Source organism: Seriola lalandi, unplaced genomic scaffold (assembly GCF_002814215.2).
Source record: "Seriola lalandi dorsalis isolate HSWRI2012SDOR001 ecotype SW California unplaced genomic scaffold, Sedor1 jcf7180002052864, whole genome shotgun sequence".
NCBI lineage: Eukaryota > Metazoa > Chordata > Actinopteri > Carangiformes > Carangidae > Seriola > Seriola lalandi.
In genome coordinates this window covers 2,659-20,158 of record NW_019523417.1, presented here as the reverse complement: position 1 = coordinate 20,158, position 17,500 = coordinate 2,659, and the positions used below count along the sequence as shown (strand labels likewise).

General features: G+C 43.0%; 2 protein-coding genes across 2 annotated transcripts in view; one reads left to right on the top strand and one right to left on the bottom strand.

The window, feature by feature from the left end:
- The window catches only part of LOC111650764 (uncharacterized), a 12,546-nt gene extending 1,415 nt beyond the window's left edge, over nt 1–11,131 (bottom strand). The window contains exons 1-10 of the mRNA XM_087172448.1: nt 10,968–11,131; nt 9,171–9,512; nt 7,544–7,885; nt 7,281–7,394; nt 6,810–7,145; nt 6,597–6,698; nt 4,606–4,740; nt 2,191–2,532; nt 1,934–2,041; nt 1,480–1,815 (exon numbers count right to left, since the gene is read on the bottom strand). Of these exons, the coding sequence (XP_087028574.1) occupies nt 1,480–1,815; nt 1,934–2,041; nt 2,191–2,532; nt 4,606–4,740; nt 6,597–6,698; nt 6,810–7,145; nt 7,281–7,394; nt 7,544–7,885; nt 9,171–9,512; nt 10,968–11,004 (2,194 nt within the window). The 5' untranslated portion in view covers nt 11,005–11,131. The remainder of the gene's footprint in view (nt 1–1,479; nt 1,816–1,933; nt 2,042–2,190; nt 2,533–4,605; nt 4,741–6,596; nt 6,699–6,809; nt 7,146–7,280; nt 7,395–7,543; nt 7,886–9,170; nt 9,513–10,967) is intronic.
- An 888-nt stretch (nt 11,132–12,019) lies between these two features.
- LOC111650763 (uncharacterized) lies at nt 12,020–17,494 on the top strand (the record flags this gene model as incomplete). The annotated part of the gene is made up of 8 exons (XM_087172447.1): nt 12,020–12,356; nt 15,095–15,136; nt 15,215–15,490; nt 15,894–16,130; nt 16,224–16,463; nt 16,763–16,804; nt 17,239–17,280; nt 17,401–17,494. Coding segments are annotated over exons 1-8 (1,004 nt in total), but the record flags the coding sequence as incomplete, so codon positions are not given.
- Nucleotides 17,495–17,500: the final 6 nt, after the last annotated feature.

Sequence of the window (17,500 nt, the reverse complement as noted above, 5' to 3'; positions counted from 1 at the left end):
AAAAGTGACAACTCAGCAGCCAATCGATTGTCACATTGAGCTTGGAGGACCAATCAAGCTCCACTGCTCAGTTTTGCCTTATTTTACATTGGTAGAAAGTCTTTAGCTGCCATGCTAGACATGGTTAATTACACATCTCATGCTAACATGTCTTAGCAAAAATATTTTTAGTAACTACAGTAATCACTATAACCTGAGAGATGGCAGCAGTGAAGCTCAAAATGTTAAGATGTAGGAATATGAGATAAGTTGCAGTATCTAGCTGCTACTTACTAAATCTACCATGTTTTGCTAACTGGGTTTGAAGGACAATAAATGACATAAATATAAATAAATAAATGCAGAATGAAATGATTAAATACATGATTAAATGCAAAATAAACACATTTTGAAAAATGCTATTTCAGCATTTTTACATTGATTTATTTTTCAATTCATAATTATTTATTAACTTCTGTAATTCTGCATTTATTTATTCACACATTTCAAAATGTATTCATGTATTTCTACATTTATTTGTGTCTGTATTTCTGCATTTATTTATTTATACAATTGTTTATGTATTTCAAAATCTATTTATTTCTTTATTTTTACATCCATTTTTTTTATTTCTGCATTTATAGATTTATCTATTTGTTTCTTATGTTTTTATGTATTTCCACATTTAAAATATTTTTTTTTAAATTTGTTTCTACATTTATTTATTTCTGTATTTTTAAATTAATTTCTGTGTCCATATGCTAATTAGGTAGACGGCCCTCCCTCTGGATTGGTTGACGCTTGGATGGATCGACTATTACTACCGTTGACTTGACTAGACACTATTTATTTATTTATTTACTTCATTGTCATTTTCTTTTGTCCTTCATATGAGTGAACTACAGAAGACACAGTAATGACGGTGACAACTCACAGGAATGACCCGAGCTTGTCCTGGTAAAAGAGTGAGAGCAAGAAAAAGACCAGAAGAGCAGCAACAAGAAGAACAGCAGAGATAGGATCTGTAGGAAAAAGAAAGGAAAGTAGAACATGGAGGAAAGGTTGAGCTCACACTTATTGGGAAACCGTGATTGGCAGCCGTTTGATAGATTCGATTCAGATCAAAACAAACCCAGAATGAACAACACTCACCTGTGCTTAAGTTTCAGTGCTCACATGACCTGAATTAACCAATGAATGTTAATTTCCAGTTTCCATTTCACAATGGTGCAGACCAGAGAGCTGCCTGAGAGCATCAGAAATACTTTATTTGAATAAAACATGACAATTCCAAAGGTTAAAAGGATCCTGACAGAAACTGAAATCCCCGTTTTCAAAAGTTATCAAGAAGTTTCACTTTCATAAAACTGTTGCGACACTTCCAGGACGTGGAGCTGAGAAGAAGCTCAATGAGAGAAGTTTCTTTTTTTCACGTAATTGCTTCTCTTTTTGCGAATGTAATTAATGATCACTGACCTCTGATCTGTGCTCAGTACTGACCTTGGACCAGGACCTCCACCACTTTCTGAGCCAGGATGACTCCATCTCTGCGGACGTTGCAGATGTAAATGCCGCTGTCCTCACAGCAGGGGTCACTCAGGGTCAGACTGAGGTCTCCAGTCTCCAGGTTTGTCATCTCTGTGCGCTCGTAGTAAACCTCAGGCTGTTTCTCAGGCTGGTCACAACCGATCACTTGCCGGTGGACCACCTTGGGTTTAGGGCCAGACAAGATCCACTCCACTATGGTGCCTGCATGAAGGTCGACTGTGGCTTGGTAGGGCAGCTTTACTAACCCCGCCCCCTCCCTCACGATCACCCGACAGACTGAGGCGACAGCTGAACGAAGAAAAAGGACAATTCTGTAAGCGTCAATGAGAAGGTTGTATCTATTCGGGTCTTAAAGGTGTCAACTTGTGAAGGTCAGAAAGGTCAAAACAGTACATGTGCAACATACCTGCCCTGGTGTTTCTCCGCCAACAACATGCTCCAAAAAAACAGATGAAAGTACCAAGTAGTGCGGCACAAAAACCCCAACAAAGTGAGAACTTTTGTACAATCGTTTCTGTGGAAACAAGATAAAACTACATGATACACTTTGATGACATTTACTTTGACCCCTGACCTGCTTCTAAGCTGTGACCTCTGTATCTACAGCAGTGACCTGACCTCTGACCTGCAGCAACAGTTGAGGTGTTAGGTTTTGCTCCTTACCGTTGACTAGCAGCGGTACTTCTTCCCGGTGCAGATCCCCTCCCTCCCTGCGGATGATGCAGGTGTAGGTGCCGCTGTCGTTGAGACGTGGTTCAGACAGAGTGAGGCTGGCGAGTCCGTTCTCCTGCAGTGGATCGCTCACTGATGTACGGCCTCTGTAATTCTGGTTCTGCTTGTCCACGTCATCGCGTCCCTGCTCCTTAAAGTGGATGATTGAGGGATTGAGATCTTCACGGCGCCACACCACCGACAAATCCTTCCGATCCTCCAGATTGACAGAGCAGGGCAGCACGACGGACTTTGCCCCTGCATCGACCTCCACAGCCGCGGCATGTTGGCAAACTGAAAAACAAACTGGTTTTATTATTGACAACATGTCTGTCTGAATGCAGAAAGAAGATTCAGTGGGACCTCAGCAGCAGAGGTGCCTTGCTCTTTGTTTGCAAAATGTGAACACAGCTTTATGCGCCAGGTCTTTTAAATATGATATGATATGATACCACAGTAATGTATTTAGTTCCAACAATGAGTCCCATTAAGAGATAGTTCTAATAATAATATGAATATTTAAGCTGTAGCCTTAGCCTGTGCAACTTACTTCCTATTTTCAGTAGGTGGTGCTATGACTTCATATTAGCAGGCAGATATCTTAAGTATGGGACTGTCATCAAACGTATGAAGGTTGTGCAGAGTGGACAATGAAATGTATTTGAGATATTTATTTAACAACTTCCTGTTTAATGGCGAAACATCAAAATTTGCAGCGCTGCAATGGGCACGTCCCCTGACAAAAAGCTTTACAACAAATCTGATGAATTCTCTAGGGAGGAGATTATTAAAGTATGATGTCCATATTTCGCAAAAACGGCGCCAAGTAAATTTATAATGGTTGACTTCCTGTTGGGGTTAGAGTATGGGTGCAAGAGGCTTTTTTGTAGGTCTTGGCATGTGGCATGTACCTACTGAATTTCACACATTTAGATGAAACACAGCGCAAGGGCTACTTTGTTGAAATTTTCTAAGTGGCGCTATCAAGCCATTTTGCAACAACCATGTGCGAGACTCATGAAATATGTCTGATGCATGTGCACAGTTTGAGTTTTTGAGCATGTTTAGGCCTCAAATGGGAGATTTTCATTACAGAATAGTAAGAAAGGACCAGTCGCTAGTTGGGCCCTTATAATATGAATATGAGCCAGATGAGTTGGATCTCAAAAGACTGAAATACAGCCCAAGAGTATCTTTTCCCACAATTCCTCCATGGATAATGGAACAACCTATCATGGATATGTCACTTCTGAGTACCACTACACTACTACTACTAATCATAATAATAATAATAATAATAATAAAATAAATCAGTTTCATCAGCAGCATCATTTGTAAATACCGGGATCTAAAAGGGTTTCAGACCATATAGCAGCATATGCAGCAGAGGTGATACCCCAGTAGGTGTAGGTAATAGACTTGAATGTTGGATGTCAACCTCCTTACAAAAGAACAGGAAGTAGAAGAAGAAGAAGTGAATCGTCACTTCCCCCGCGCACAGCCCCGACTCCCCCAAAAGTGAAGGTCAGAAAGGGACAAAGCGCAGCACACTGCCTGAGCGAGTCCGTACTGGTGCTCTGACCTCCGGGAAACTCGCTTAGGAAAGTGGAAAAATGTTTTCAAACCGGAGAAAACACTTAAAACGTGATGTTGGGTGAAATTCTGCTCGAGTTAACGTCCCTGGTAGAGCTAACCTTCCGCTGCTCTGTCTGACAATGCTAACAGCTAGCTAGCAGCTAACTGGCTAACCGACTAACCTTCCGCTGCTCTGTCTGACAATGCTAACAGCTAGCTAGCAGCTAACTGGCTAACCGACTAACCTTCCTCTGCTCTGATGGACACGGCTGACAGCTACCTAGCTAGCAGCTAACTTTATAACCTTTCTATGCTCTGATGACCAAGGCTAACGGCTAGCTAGCATCTAACTTGATAACCTTTCTCTGCTCTGATGGACTCGGCCGGGCGCTCCCACTGGACAACGGGATGCAGCGCTAACACTAGCCTGGGGATCTAGACTAGCTGCGACCTCACTGTTAGCACACTGAAAGCTGTTGCGGTCTGGCTGAAAACACTTGCGGTAAAGCAGAGAGGCGATGTCTGCTTTATTTTAAGCGTTTTCAGACAGTGGTTTTAATTTATACACGTACTAAGTATAGTTATCATGACAAAAGTGCGTGTGGTTAAAAGTCAAAACGCTTCTAAAAAAGCAGCGCGTCACCGCTTCCCAAAGTTGTCACCATGGGGACGAGTGTTACTATTCCCTGCCTCCTCGTGCCCTATGCCCAGGTCAGTATTGGCACCGGGTCCCCGCTGTCCACCTGGAGAGGCAGACCTAGTCAAACAGAGCAGAGAAAGGTTGTCGCTTACCTGTCACAGCGGTCAGGAGAAGAACCGAAGGCTTCATCTTGGAAAATGATCCAGTGATCCTCGGCCACTCATTCAGGAGTGAGTATTGTGATGAGGGGGGCACGTGGGGCGTGACCAAGTTTATTAAGTACCACCCTGTGTATGATTCAACCTCCTGTTCAGTTCACGTGTTATACTGTATATTATGTAATAAATTAATCTTTTATTTATTTTTATACTTTTTTTTTTTTTTTACCTGAGAATCATAGTTTGTTTTGTAACTTTTTTCTGTTTATTACATTATTATCTTTATGTATTTTCTTTACAATAATTTGTAACTATGGTTTCGTAAGAACATAAGTAATTGTTTAAGTCGACATGATTTATGAAGTTACATTGTCAGTTACTTAATTTCTTCAACAGCGACGTTTACATTGTCACTGCACTGTTTAATAAAATAAAGATTTGACCAAATAAATGCAGTACGTTGTTGTTTTGCGGTGGTGGTGGTCGGGCACGGTCTAATTCCGGGAGCGCGAGCGGCCTCGGTTAAACTTTACCACAGCAGCACGTTCTAGGTCACAAAAGTGTGAGTGTTGTCCTCAATGTGTCACACTGTTTAGTAAAACACATACACACACACAGTTCATTCGAGTTTATTAGACCTTTTATTAAATATAGGTAGTGTTGAATGAAAACATGGAGGGCGATGGGTTGAGGTGGATTGGGGGGGAAACCGCTGTCACTAGTGGTAAGACCCTTCACCCAAACACCGCAATTATGGCTGGAATGTGAAACAGAACTTTTCAGAATAAAAGCTCACAATAACTTGAACTAAAGCCTTTTCAGCACCAGATTGCTGGACAGTTCACTACAAGTCCTCATTGTTTTGTGTCATTCACTGTCAACATGGACATAACTGTAATGAAGTATAATAAACAATCTGCATCTGTATAGATCTGTGAGAAACCATAATAGTTCAATATTAGTTTCCCCCCATTTCCAATTCTTTCTCATTCAAGGACGCTAAGATAAACCTGTGGTTGTGGAAATAACCAAAGAGGTATAGACAACAAGTAATTCCATTTCATTAGCCTTCATGCTTCCAGTCAGACAATAAACTTTAATCTTAAAATTGAGAAAAACAAATATAAAACAACAACATATCAAACATTCATAAAAAGTTTCTGATGAAAGAATGTGCTAAGAGGAGTTTTAAAAAACACAAATGCTTCCTGTCGGATCTCAGCTGGTAGACTGTTCCACAGTTTGAAGGCCGGGTCACGTGCAGTCACCGGCCGAGACCCAGGAAGAACCAGCAGAGCTCCCTCCATTGATAAGTAGACGCCCAGGCACATATGGGGTTAAAAAGTCCTTGATATCGTTTGGAGCGAGGCCGTTTAATGCTTTGAAAGTGATGAGTAGAATTTTAATCTGGAATATAACAGGTAAATTTGGAAGTATTGGAGTGATGTGTTCATATGGCTTGGTGGTGGCGTTCTGTCCCAGTTGTAATCGGTGGAGGGAGCGCTGACTGATTCCAGCATATAGTACATTGCAATAGTCAAGGTGCGAGAAAAAAAAAGCGTGTGACTGGCATGGCGATTCTTTGAGTTAAAAATGATTTGAAAACATTTTTCACTTGGCTAGACATGATCATTAAGAGATTGGTCGATAATTATTCAGGGCATTTGATTGTCCGATGTTATGTAAAGGCAGTATGTAGGCTGTTTTTCCAAATGTCAGGGATGCTTTCTGTTTGCTACAGGCAGATTAAAATATAAGAATTTAAAATATTTGGTAAACCGCAGTATTTTTAATCCTTGCTCGAATTAAATTTGAAGTAAACAAAGTGAGGGGTGGCTCGCCTGGTGGAGCGTGTGCCACATGGGCTTAATCCTCACTGCTCTCTCCCTGACTATCTCTCACTGTCCTATCAAAATAAAGGCAAAAATACCCCCCCAAAAAAAGTGTGAATCTGCTCATGGGTCGTTTTCATCGTCTTGGCTGACCGTCACCAGTCAGGGCGTCGTCTTCCCTCTGTGAAACCAGTGTGCTTAGTGTTGTCAGCTGTGGCATCATCATGCTTCTCACGTTTTCAATCCACCCTGGTGCTGCAGAGGAGACAGAGGTCAGTCAGAAACAAAAGACATGCACTGTTTTTGTGTCAGTGTATGTGTGTGTGTTTTCTTGTCAGTGCCCCCAAACGACTGCTCAGTACTGACCTTGGACCAGGACCTCCACCACTCTCTGAGCCAGGATGACTCCATCTCTGCGGACGTTGCAGACGTAAATGCCGCTGTCCTCACAGCAGGGGTCACTCAGGGTCAGACTGAGGTCTCCAGTCTCCAGGTTTGTCATCTTTGTGCGCTCGTAGTAAACCTCAGGCTGTTTCTCAGGCTGGTCACAACCGATCACTTGCCGGTGGACCACCTTGGGTTCAGGGTCTGACAAGCTCCACTCCACTCCTGCGCCTCCAGGAAGCTCGACTGCGGTTTGGTAGGGCAGCTTTACGACCTGCGCCCCCTCCCTCACCATCACCCGGCAGACTGAGGCGACAGCTGAACAAAAACAAAGACAATTCTGTAAGCATCAATGAAAAGGTTGTATATATCCGGGTCTTCGGATGTAGTCAATCTTAATCTTTTTCAAACAAGAGCTTCGAGACTGAACCAAACAGTACATGTGTGACGTACCTGCCCTGGTCTTCTTCCTCCAAAAATATGCTACAAAAGACCCCTCAGAGAGACCAGTGAGTATGGCACCCAGCAAAAGACCCAGGAGAAGGGAGGAAATTTGTGGAAATGGTTCTATGGAAACAAGATAAAACTACATGATACACTTTGATGACATTTACTTTGACCCCTGACCTGCTTCTAAGCTGTGACCTCTGTATCTACAGCAGTGACCTGACCTCTGACCTGCAGCAACAGTTGAGGTGTTAGGTTTTGCTGCTTACCGTTGACTAGCAGCGGTACTTCTGTCCGGTGCAGATCCTTTCCCTCCCTGCGGATGATGCAGGTGTAGGTGCCGCTGTCGTTGAGACGTGGTTCAGACAGAGTGAGGCTGGCGAGTCCGTTCTCCTGCAGTGAATCGCTCACTGATGTGCGGCCTCTGAAATTCTGGTTCTGCGTGTCCAGGTCATCGCGTCCCTGCTCCTTAAAGTGGATGACTGAGGGATTGAGATCTTTACGGCGCCACACCACCGACAAATCCTTCCGATCCTCCAGAGTGACAGAGCAGGGCAGCACGACAGACTTTGCTAATGTATTGACCTCCACAGCTGCGGCATGTTGGCAAACTGAAAAACAAACAGGAGAGCGTGGTCAGAGAGCTGCTGTTGTACAGGTACTATATCAAACATGTTAATAAAAACAAGTGGGGATCATAAGGAGTTTTTTTTTACCGATGCAATGTTAAAAAAAGTTGAAATAATAAGCAATATATAATAATATACATGCTAACATGCGTTCCTGGCGAATGCTGCATTAATGCCTTTAATCTTTAGATCATCAGGATGAAGGCTAGAACAGTTCCCTGTGTTTAAACACATAAACCAGTTCCTCAGCTGGACCTCCCCAACCGTGCATCATCGTCTCACAGGTGCATGAAACAACACGCTCCCAACAACACAACCCCTGGTGGTGTTTTCACCGCGGGGCAAATGTCTACGTCAGCGAGGAATCGGCTCCTTTGGTTTCGCTTGAGAGTTTTCCACCTCTGGCTCTCATGAAAACACATATGGAAATTATACACAGATAATTTGGATTATCTGTGTTCTTTGCCTAACAAGAACTTTCACTGCTGAGGAACCTGAACCAGGACTCCGCCCACCACACACCTGTTGCTACTTATGAGGAGTTTTCACAGCATGAGAAAAAATGTTGCATATTCAACCTGACTCATTGGCTTGTGTGAAAACAAAGCAAAATGCCACGTGTACTATATGTATCAGCTGAAGTTTAACATCTCACCTGCATGCCTGAATTCCACTTAATCATGTCGCCCGGCCTCATGCAACCATAAGGTTGCTGCTTCTGTACAGAGCACAACCTGTGACACGTTGAGGCTTTTTAAAAGGAAGTGGTGATCGAGGCTCAGGACATCACACCGCTATTCAGACCGTTTGACAGTTAGTCAACATCCCGACGACATGAAGGTTTCATCTGCCTCTCTGCTCCTAGGTGAGTTAAACCCAGAGCTTTTGAAATTGTTCCAAACAGTCAGAGATTTTGTTGATGTTTTTGGTGATTACTGACCAAACAGAATAAATGACGTCACCATTTCAGCTGTAAACACTAAACCAGGAGGAGAAAATTGTGATTCTTTGCTCGTTCGAGGATTTTACTCTGTTGAAGTGTTAAGTGCGTTTTAAACGGATATGAAGTGATTAGTTAAAACACTTTTTTTTTTTTACTAATTTAGTAACTTGACCTGTAGTTTTTTAAGGCACCTATTCAGTTGTTGTGTTTGATGGCATTTACTTTGACCCCTGACCTGCTTCTAAGCTGTGACCTCTGTATCTACAGCAGTGACCTGACCTCTGACCTGCAGCAACAGTTGAGGTGTTAGGTTTTGCTCCTTACCGTTGACTAGCAGCGGTACTTCTGTCCGGTGCAGATCCTTTCCCTCCCTGCGGATGATGCAGGTGTAGGTGCCGCTGTCGTTGAGACGTGGTTCAGACAGAGTGAGGCTGGCGAGTCCGTTCTCCTGCAGTGGATCGCTCACTGATGTGCGGCCTCTGTAATTCTGGTTCTGATTGTCCAGGTCATCGCGTCCCTGCTCCTTAAAGTGGATGACTGAGGGATTGAGATCTTTACGGCGCCACACCACCGACAAATCCTTCCGATCCTCCAGAGTGACAGAGCAGGGCAGCACGACGGACTTTGCCTCTGCATCGACCTCCACGGTTGCAGCATGTTGGAAAACTGAAAAACAAACAGGAGAGCGTGGTCAGAGAGCTGCTGTTGTACAGGTACTTTATCAAACATGTTAATAAAAACAAGTGGGGATCATAAGGAGTTATTTTTTACTGATGCAATATTAAAAAAGTTGAAATAATAAGCAATATATAATAATATACATGCTAACATGCGTTCCTGGCGAATGCTGCATTAATGCCTTTAATCTTTAGATCATCAGGATGAAGGCTAGAACAGTTCCCTGTGTTTAAACACATAAACCAGTTCCTCAGCTGGACTTCCCCAACCGTGCATCATGGTCTCACAGGTGCATGAAACAACACGCTCCCACCAACACAACCCCTGGTGGTGTTTTCACCGCTGGGCAAATGTCTACGTCAGCAAGGAATCGGCTCCTTTGGTTTCGCTTGAGAGTTTTCCATCTCTGGCTCTCATGAAAACACATATGGAAATTATACACAGATAATTTGGATTATCTGTGTTCTTTGCCTTACAACCAACACAAGAAACACAACTGTATAGATTTTTAATAGACTAACATACCCGTGTTTTTGTTAGAATACATAGAAACAAGATCTGCCACCTTACTTGGCTTCTGTCTGAGCTGTTTTTCCCTGCAGGTATTTGGCACCTCCCAAAAAAATCACAATGGTGATGATATCACCATTGTGATGACGTCAGCAGAAGTGCCTTGTTTTTTGCTGTTGACATGTGAACACAGCTTTACACAAGCACCTTAACATTTAAAGGCGACATAACAAAACAACATAAACTCTAGCTGCTGAAACTACTGCAGCATATGACTGATAATTACTAATATAGTCTCAGTGTTCAGTTTATTAGGAACATGTAGGTAAGACTGGTGCAGTGTAATACAACAGTCCTGCAGTAAATCCTCCTGTATGAAGGTTATAGTCAGTTTGTATTAAAACAGTTGTAGATTCAACTGTATTTTCTATAATTTAGCCTACATTCATTGACATAAATGGGGTAGAAACCCCTGGCACCGGGGCGGCTGCTGGCTGTCTACTGAATGAGTCATGTAGGCAAGCAAGCAGGAGCTGCTCTGGACCGTCGACGGACCGTTTACCCAGAACCACATAAGCCCAAAGTCACTAGTTAGTCTTTGCGCTTCATTAAAACCTAGAAATTCAGTTTCAAAACATTTCCAATAAAGCCTTTTAAGATAAAGTTTGTAGTTTACGAGCATACTCGAACGCACCACACGAACCCGCCGTTTATGGTTTATTTGAAGCTTTTTCAAACAGTATTTTTGATTAACACAAGAGAAAAGACTTAAAGCGTGAGGAGAGAGTGTGTAAATCGGACAAATGCACGGCTGGTTAAGAGCTTGAAGTCCTGGGAAAAAAAACGGCGCTTTCCTTGACAGTGAATGGCGCTACAGAGATTTCATCACATGCTGCAGCTGCAGACACATCTGTCACGAAGGTTATAACTTACCGAACAAAAGGGCCAGGAGACATCCGAACACTTTCATCTTCCTGGAAAAAAAGAATAATAACCACGAAATCCAATTTAATTTTCTTTCCGAGTGAAAACGCCGACGATGTAACGTTCAATGAGGGATCCTACAGGAACGTTCTGGACGAGTCCGTCTACTTCCGTGTTCATACGATAGTGACATCACAGAATTTAATCTCTGTGATTGGATATTTCTTTATTTGGGAACGACGATTGCACCAGCTTGTTGCCATGCTGATCCAAGCAATAAAAATAGCGCCAACTACAAATCACTAACATTGACTTTGGGGAACTTTGACTTTTAACAAAGCCTTTCTAATAATGTTCTATTTAATCTCATATGTGAACTTCTACAAGAGACAGGAAGTAAGATGTTGCCATGGACACCAAAATACTTCTGGCGTGTTCTGACTAAAAGCGGAAGTTGGCGGGTACTTCAGGAGCGTAGGTGTTAGCAGCACCTCAAGAGCCTCAAGTGAATTTTCAAGACCGCTGAGAAAATTTAGCAAGAAAATACACGTTTTAGACATTTTTGAAAAACACCCACCGGAACAATCCAATATCCATTTAAATGTACGCTTCATGTAGAGTATTTTCAGCAGTTTATCTCCCTGTGAAAACAGCACTGTCCTGTGGCACTGTATAATACCAACTATATATGACTACCTCACACAACCCCATGTCAAAATACCTGAACTATACCTTTAACATTCTGTATTCTTGGCTACCCAGGCAGCACAATTTTTCTGGCAAATACTTTTGGCCAAATATTTGTGTTTCTACTGTCTCAATATACACCCCTAATCCTAACCCAGGTCCGGCCCATTGTCATGGCACTGTCAGATTCTACTTCCAGATCTGGGCCAATTCTGGTGCACACACAGAAAGTTTTACTGTCAGTCAACAGTGGAGGGTAACAGCCAGAATCAGGCCAAATATGGAAGTGTATGGGCCAGACTAGGGCCGAAGACCCAGCGTATACTGGGCTAGAAGCGTTCACCAGAACATGTTGCTAACTGGGCAACCATTGGCTAAATATGAGGAGTTTTCACAGCATGAGAAAAAATGTTGCATATTCAACCTGACTCATTGGCTTGTGTGAAAACAAAGCAAAATGCCACGTGTACTATATGTATCAGCTGAAGTTTAACATCTCACCTGCATGCCTGAATTCCACTTAATCATGTCGCCCGGCCTCATGCAACCATAAGGTTGCTGCTTCTGTACAGAGCACAACCTGTGACACGTTGAGGCTTTTTAAAAGGAAGTGGTGATCGAGGCTCAGGACATCACACCGCTATTCAGACCGTTTGACATTTAGTCAACATCCCGACGACATGAAGGTTTCATCTGCCTCTCTGCTCCTCGGTGAGTGAAACCCAGAGCTTTTGAAATTGAAATTGAATTTTGAAAAACAGGTTTTTTTTTTTGGGATTTTACTCTGTTGAAGTGTTAAGTGTGTTTTAAACGGATATGAAGTGATTAGTTAAAACACTTTTTTTTTTTTTTTTTACTAATTTAGTAACTTGACCTGTAGTTTTTTAAGGCACCTATTCAGTTGTTGTGTTGTTTTGAACATTAAATGAGCGTTAAAAGTTTAATGTTAAAATTATATCAGTTAGAATGAACCAGAAAATTGTGGAGTTGTTGGGTTTTGGACATTTGATTAACCAGAGGTGTGAATGATTGATATTCACAGTCATTTAGTTGATGGGTCACTGAGGCTCAGAATGGACTGCCATAAAATGTGGTTCGGTCATTCATGCTTATCCTCTGACTTTTCATCCGGCGCCATCATCGGGTCAAAGTTTTCATTTTCATTATTAAATATTGATTAATTCCTATTAGATATATTAATAAAACGCAGTTGGCAGTGATGAAGGTTAGTGTGCAGTTACCTCTGAACACCGGGAGCAGCCTCTCATGCTGTTGGTACATTAGGTCCAGTGAAGGTGGGTTTGGCCATGGTGACAAATAAAGAAGTGAATCTTCAAACTGTGAAAATGGGACTGAAAAGTAAATTTAACTCTAACGCTTGTAAGACTGTATACCTTCAGTTTATTGACTCCGTGAACTTAATTATTTTTTAAAAATGTTTATGACTCATAAGATGCGTTTTATTTGCAGCACAGAGTGTTCATCCTTTTGATTTTTCATAGCCAGTGCTTAAAAAATGTGTTTAATATTTCTTTTTCTGAAAAACAGAAGTTAACTGAGCTTGTTTTAGCCCCATGAAAAGGTCCTTTCACACAGGAAACCTCAGCACCATGACGCTATCCACCTGTCACACTTCCTGTACTGAGTGCTATGTTTATGATCATCATGAATGTTTTAACTCAGTCAAACTCTGATGAACGTATCATCTCAAAAACTCCTCCGAATTTTAGACAGAGTGAGACTCATTTAGGATCATACAGGAACTAGAATTACCACGTTGTGGTTGTAGTTACAGCATTGAATAATGACCAGAAGTGGTTTTGCAGAACACTTTGATGTCACAGTGAAGTTGACCTCTGACCTTTTGGATAAAAAATGTCATCATCCTGTCATTATCTAATATCCTCATAGACATTTGAGTTAAATTGTCATAATTAGTGCATGAATTTCTGAGTTCCTGATACTGTATATTGCATTCACAAGAGCGTGAGCTCACCATGACCTTTGACCCTTAAGCCACCAAAATTTTATAAGTTCACCCCTGAGTCCAAGTGAATGTTTGTGCCAAATTTAAGTGCGGAGGACGGAGGGTCAACCCGAAAACAGTATGCCTCTGGCTCTGGCTCTGGTTAGTGGCGGCATAAAAAACAAAACAATTAAATAATAAACCCCTTTTATACTTTAACCTTGGTCACTGAGAATTCTCGATACTGATTGGCTATCAGGCGTCCAGTAGTTTCAGAAAACAGAATCTTGTTTCTCTTGATCTCAGAGTCCTTCGAAGGCTGTTAAATGGCCTTGTACTCAAAGTGTTTTCGTCCAACCGCTCTACCATAAAGGTGTGATTGATGGAGAGCTGCCGGGACTGATGTCTGACTGTTGGGCTCTTGGCCCTTCTTGCCTGGGAGCTCAGGAAGAGTCCTTGTGGTTGTAATTATTTTCCATTTCACATTGAGGCCACTGTTCTCCTGGGAACACTTGTCACCCTTGCTCTAATCCATGTCTCACCACAGTTTTATCATGGAGGTCTTACAGAGAGTTCCTTCGACTTGATGGCTTAGTTTCTGTCCTGACATCCAGTTTTTGATTTTTAATTAATGTGCAAAAATGTCTAAAAATGTGAGTGTAGATGAATGGGTAAAAATGTAAAATGAAAAGACACATTAAAGTGTGCACAAAGTGAAGGGGTCTGAATACTTTCTAACACCACTGTAGATGTTGTTAGCTCAGCGTGGTCACAAACCACAGATTATAAGGAAGTGCAGATACCTGTGTGTGACTGATGTGTGTGAGTGATGTGTGTGAGTGATGTGTGTGAGTGGTGTGTGTGAGTGGTGTGTGTGACTGATGTGTGTGGGTTTTGTCAAATGGTGGTAGATAACAGAAAAAAAGACAAAGCAGGAAATCAGTGGTTTGGTTTTTAGTTGCGTTTTGACAATAGCAACATAAGCAGCAGAATTGCGAGGTACAGGAAATATACTTCAGGAGTAACGCAACAACCTCAACACAAAGTCCACTCAGTAACTGTTAAACAGGACTAACTAACTGAACTACCATCGAACAGCTGTCTCCTGTTTGAAAGTCCTCGTGTTTCACGACTTTGTTGCTCTAACGTCACCAACGTCGCCTGATTATAAAACCTAACTAATGTTGATGATAATTGCTCCTTCTGAGGCATAAGTGTTGCAGTGATGACGACTGATGACGGCCCTTTAATGGGGTGATAACAGTCAAAGTGGGTGGTGGAGCTCAGACGAGAACTGCTGCTCCTTAATGTTGAGAGGAAGCAGTTGAGGTGGTCTCCCTGGGGAAGCCCATGAGACCAGGGGAGGGATTCGGTATCCCATCAGGCCTGTGGATGCCTCTGGAGCTTATTGACCGAGCTGACTGATGGTCTTTAAGGCGGCAGACCTTCGCTCTTCTTTAGTAACCGTGTGCTCCTATTGCAGACCTCGCTGTTCTGCTGCTGTCCGGACTGACAGTTTGTGCAGGTGAGCTGATGGAAGTGAAAAACGCTTGTGAACACATTTCACCTTCACTGCAGGTCTGATTGTCCGTTTCTCCTCCAGTCTTTCTGGATGCGAGTCCGAACCGTCTGCAGTTCCTGACAGAGGAGTCCGTCTCTCTGCGCTGTGAGGAGGGACAGCAGAGCTTTGCTGGATGGACAGTGAGGAGGACAGTGAAGGGGAGGACACAGAGGTGTGGTGACGGTGCAGGAGATTTTGGGCGTCTTCACAAATCCTCCTGCATCATCTCAGTCCTCTCCTCATCAACGGACAGCGGAGTTTACTGGTGTGAAAACAACGGCGGGCAGAAGAGTCCCGAGCTCAGCATCACTGTGTCTGGTACAGAAACGAAATACTTGAGTCTTTTAGAAATATCAGTAAATGCTTTTATATACACAGCATTTATCTGAGGAGTTGCAAACAGGAAGTATAACGTGGCCGTAGAATCAGTGAGTTAAGCTGTGGGCTACAACAAAGTAAGCATGCTGAATAATCTATCAGCACATCCTCTTTGCGATGTCCCCGTGGATGTACCGACAACTCTCACTGGATTACTGTGATACTGATGACAACATTAACTCATTAACTCAACATAAACACCTGGATGCACCTGTCCCTTGACCTCAGGCAGTGTCTTTACCTCATGTGTCTCCATCTGCGCCCCCATTTCCTGTTTGAGAACTTCCTGAAAGTAGCTGAACTGTTGACGGAATAACTCTGTTTGTGTCGCCTTGTTGTTCAGATGTGATCCTGGAGATTCCCCTGCGCCCTGTGATGACAGGAAGTGACGTCACACTGCGCTGCAGAGCCAGAGACGGGTCCGTAGGCAAAGCTTATTTCTTCATGAATGGTGTCAAGCGTGGGTCGGGACATAAAGGAGAATTCACCATCAGCAAAGTCAAACAGACTGATGACGGGTTCTACTCTTGTTCCACCGATCTGAGCGGATCGTCTTCGCAGAGCCGGCTGGCGGTCAGAGGTCAGGAAACTAACATTCACTTCCTGGATTTTATTATATGACACACTTAATCGTCACTTTACTGAAGGAGTTTTCTTCTGCTTCCTCCTGCAGATCTTTCTCCTCCCACCACTCCCCGCCACTCTACACTTTCTCCTGATACTCTTCCTCCTCCTCCTCCCACCACTCCCCACCACTCTACACTATCTCCTGATACTCTTCCTCTTCCTCCTCCTCCTCCTCCGCCCTCCCCTCTCGCCTCCCTCCTCCTCCAGGTTGTGGCGGCTCTGGTCTCGCTGATGGTTGTGGTTTTGTTCCTGGCTGGAGTTCTGCTGCTCTGTAGGAAACAAACGGGTATGAAGGTTGTCGCCACCAGGGTAACGGTTCCTCAAAGTCTGTTGGGTCACATTTAGAGCAGAGACAGGCAGGAAGAAGCGCAGCCAGTGAGTAAATGTTACTTAAAAGGGTTTAAAAATGTAAATTCAATTAAATAAAACACTAAAAAAAGATCAGATGAGCACCGTACTGGCGCCTCATCAGGGGGAATCTGGACTTTAGGAAGGTATCATCACTGCACATCCTCCTGTGCTCCTTACATATCAGGAGAGAGAGGGTTTGACCTTTGACCTTTAGTAACGTCGTCCTCCTTGCAGGCCTGCCTGTGCAGCTGCTGTCTGGACTGGCATTTTCAGCAGGTGAGCCGATGTAATACTCTACCTTCATCCTTCGGCCTTCGTTAACCACGCTGACCTCTGCTTTACCGTCTCATGTTCATTTTGTCTCTTTGCAGCTGTTCTGTGAGTCTTTTTAGTGGTTTGGAATCTGTGTTTACTCATTTTGCATCTCCTTGTAGTTGTTACATGTCTATTTTTACTTGTGTTTTTGTTTCTTTGTGGTCGGTTCGCCTGTCTTTATAGTCCTTTTTTTATTTAATCAAATTCATTTTCTCTCTTTTTAATGTTTTTGCGTCACGTCATTTCTGTGCTGTGTCTCTTTTATTTGTTATGTGTCTGTTTTTACTCGCGTTGTGTCTCTTTCTACTCGTTTGATCGCCTTTCCGACAAGAAACATTCACAGTCACTTGACTCATATATACTTGCTCTTGAGTAACCATGTTGTCCTGCTGCAGGCCTGGCTGTTCTGCTGCTGTCTGGACTGACCGTTTCTGCAGGTGAGCTGATGGAAGCAAAACCTCGTCCTAAAGAAACGAATAATAAAAATACATTTCCTCTGTTCAGCCTGTCTGTCTGACTGTCTGTCTGTCTGTCCAACTGCTCTTCCTCTCCTTTAGGCGTCTTCCCTCCCCCCTCTGTGTCGCTGCAGACACTGCTCTGCCATCTAGTGGTCTTCTGTCCGTACTGCGTGTCCACTGTCCTAATGATATCCATCTA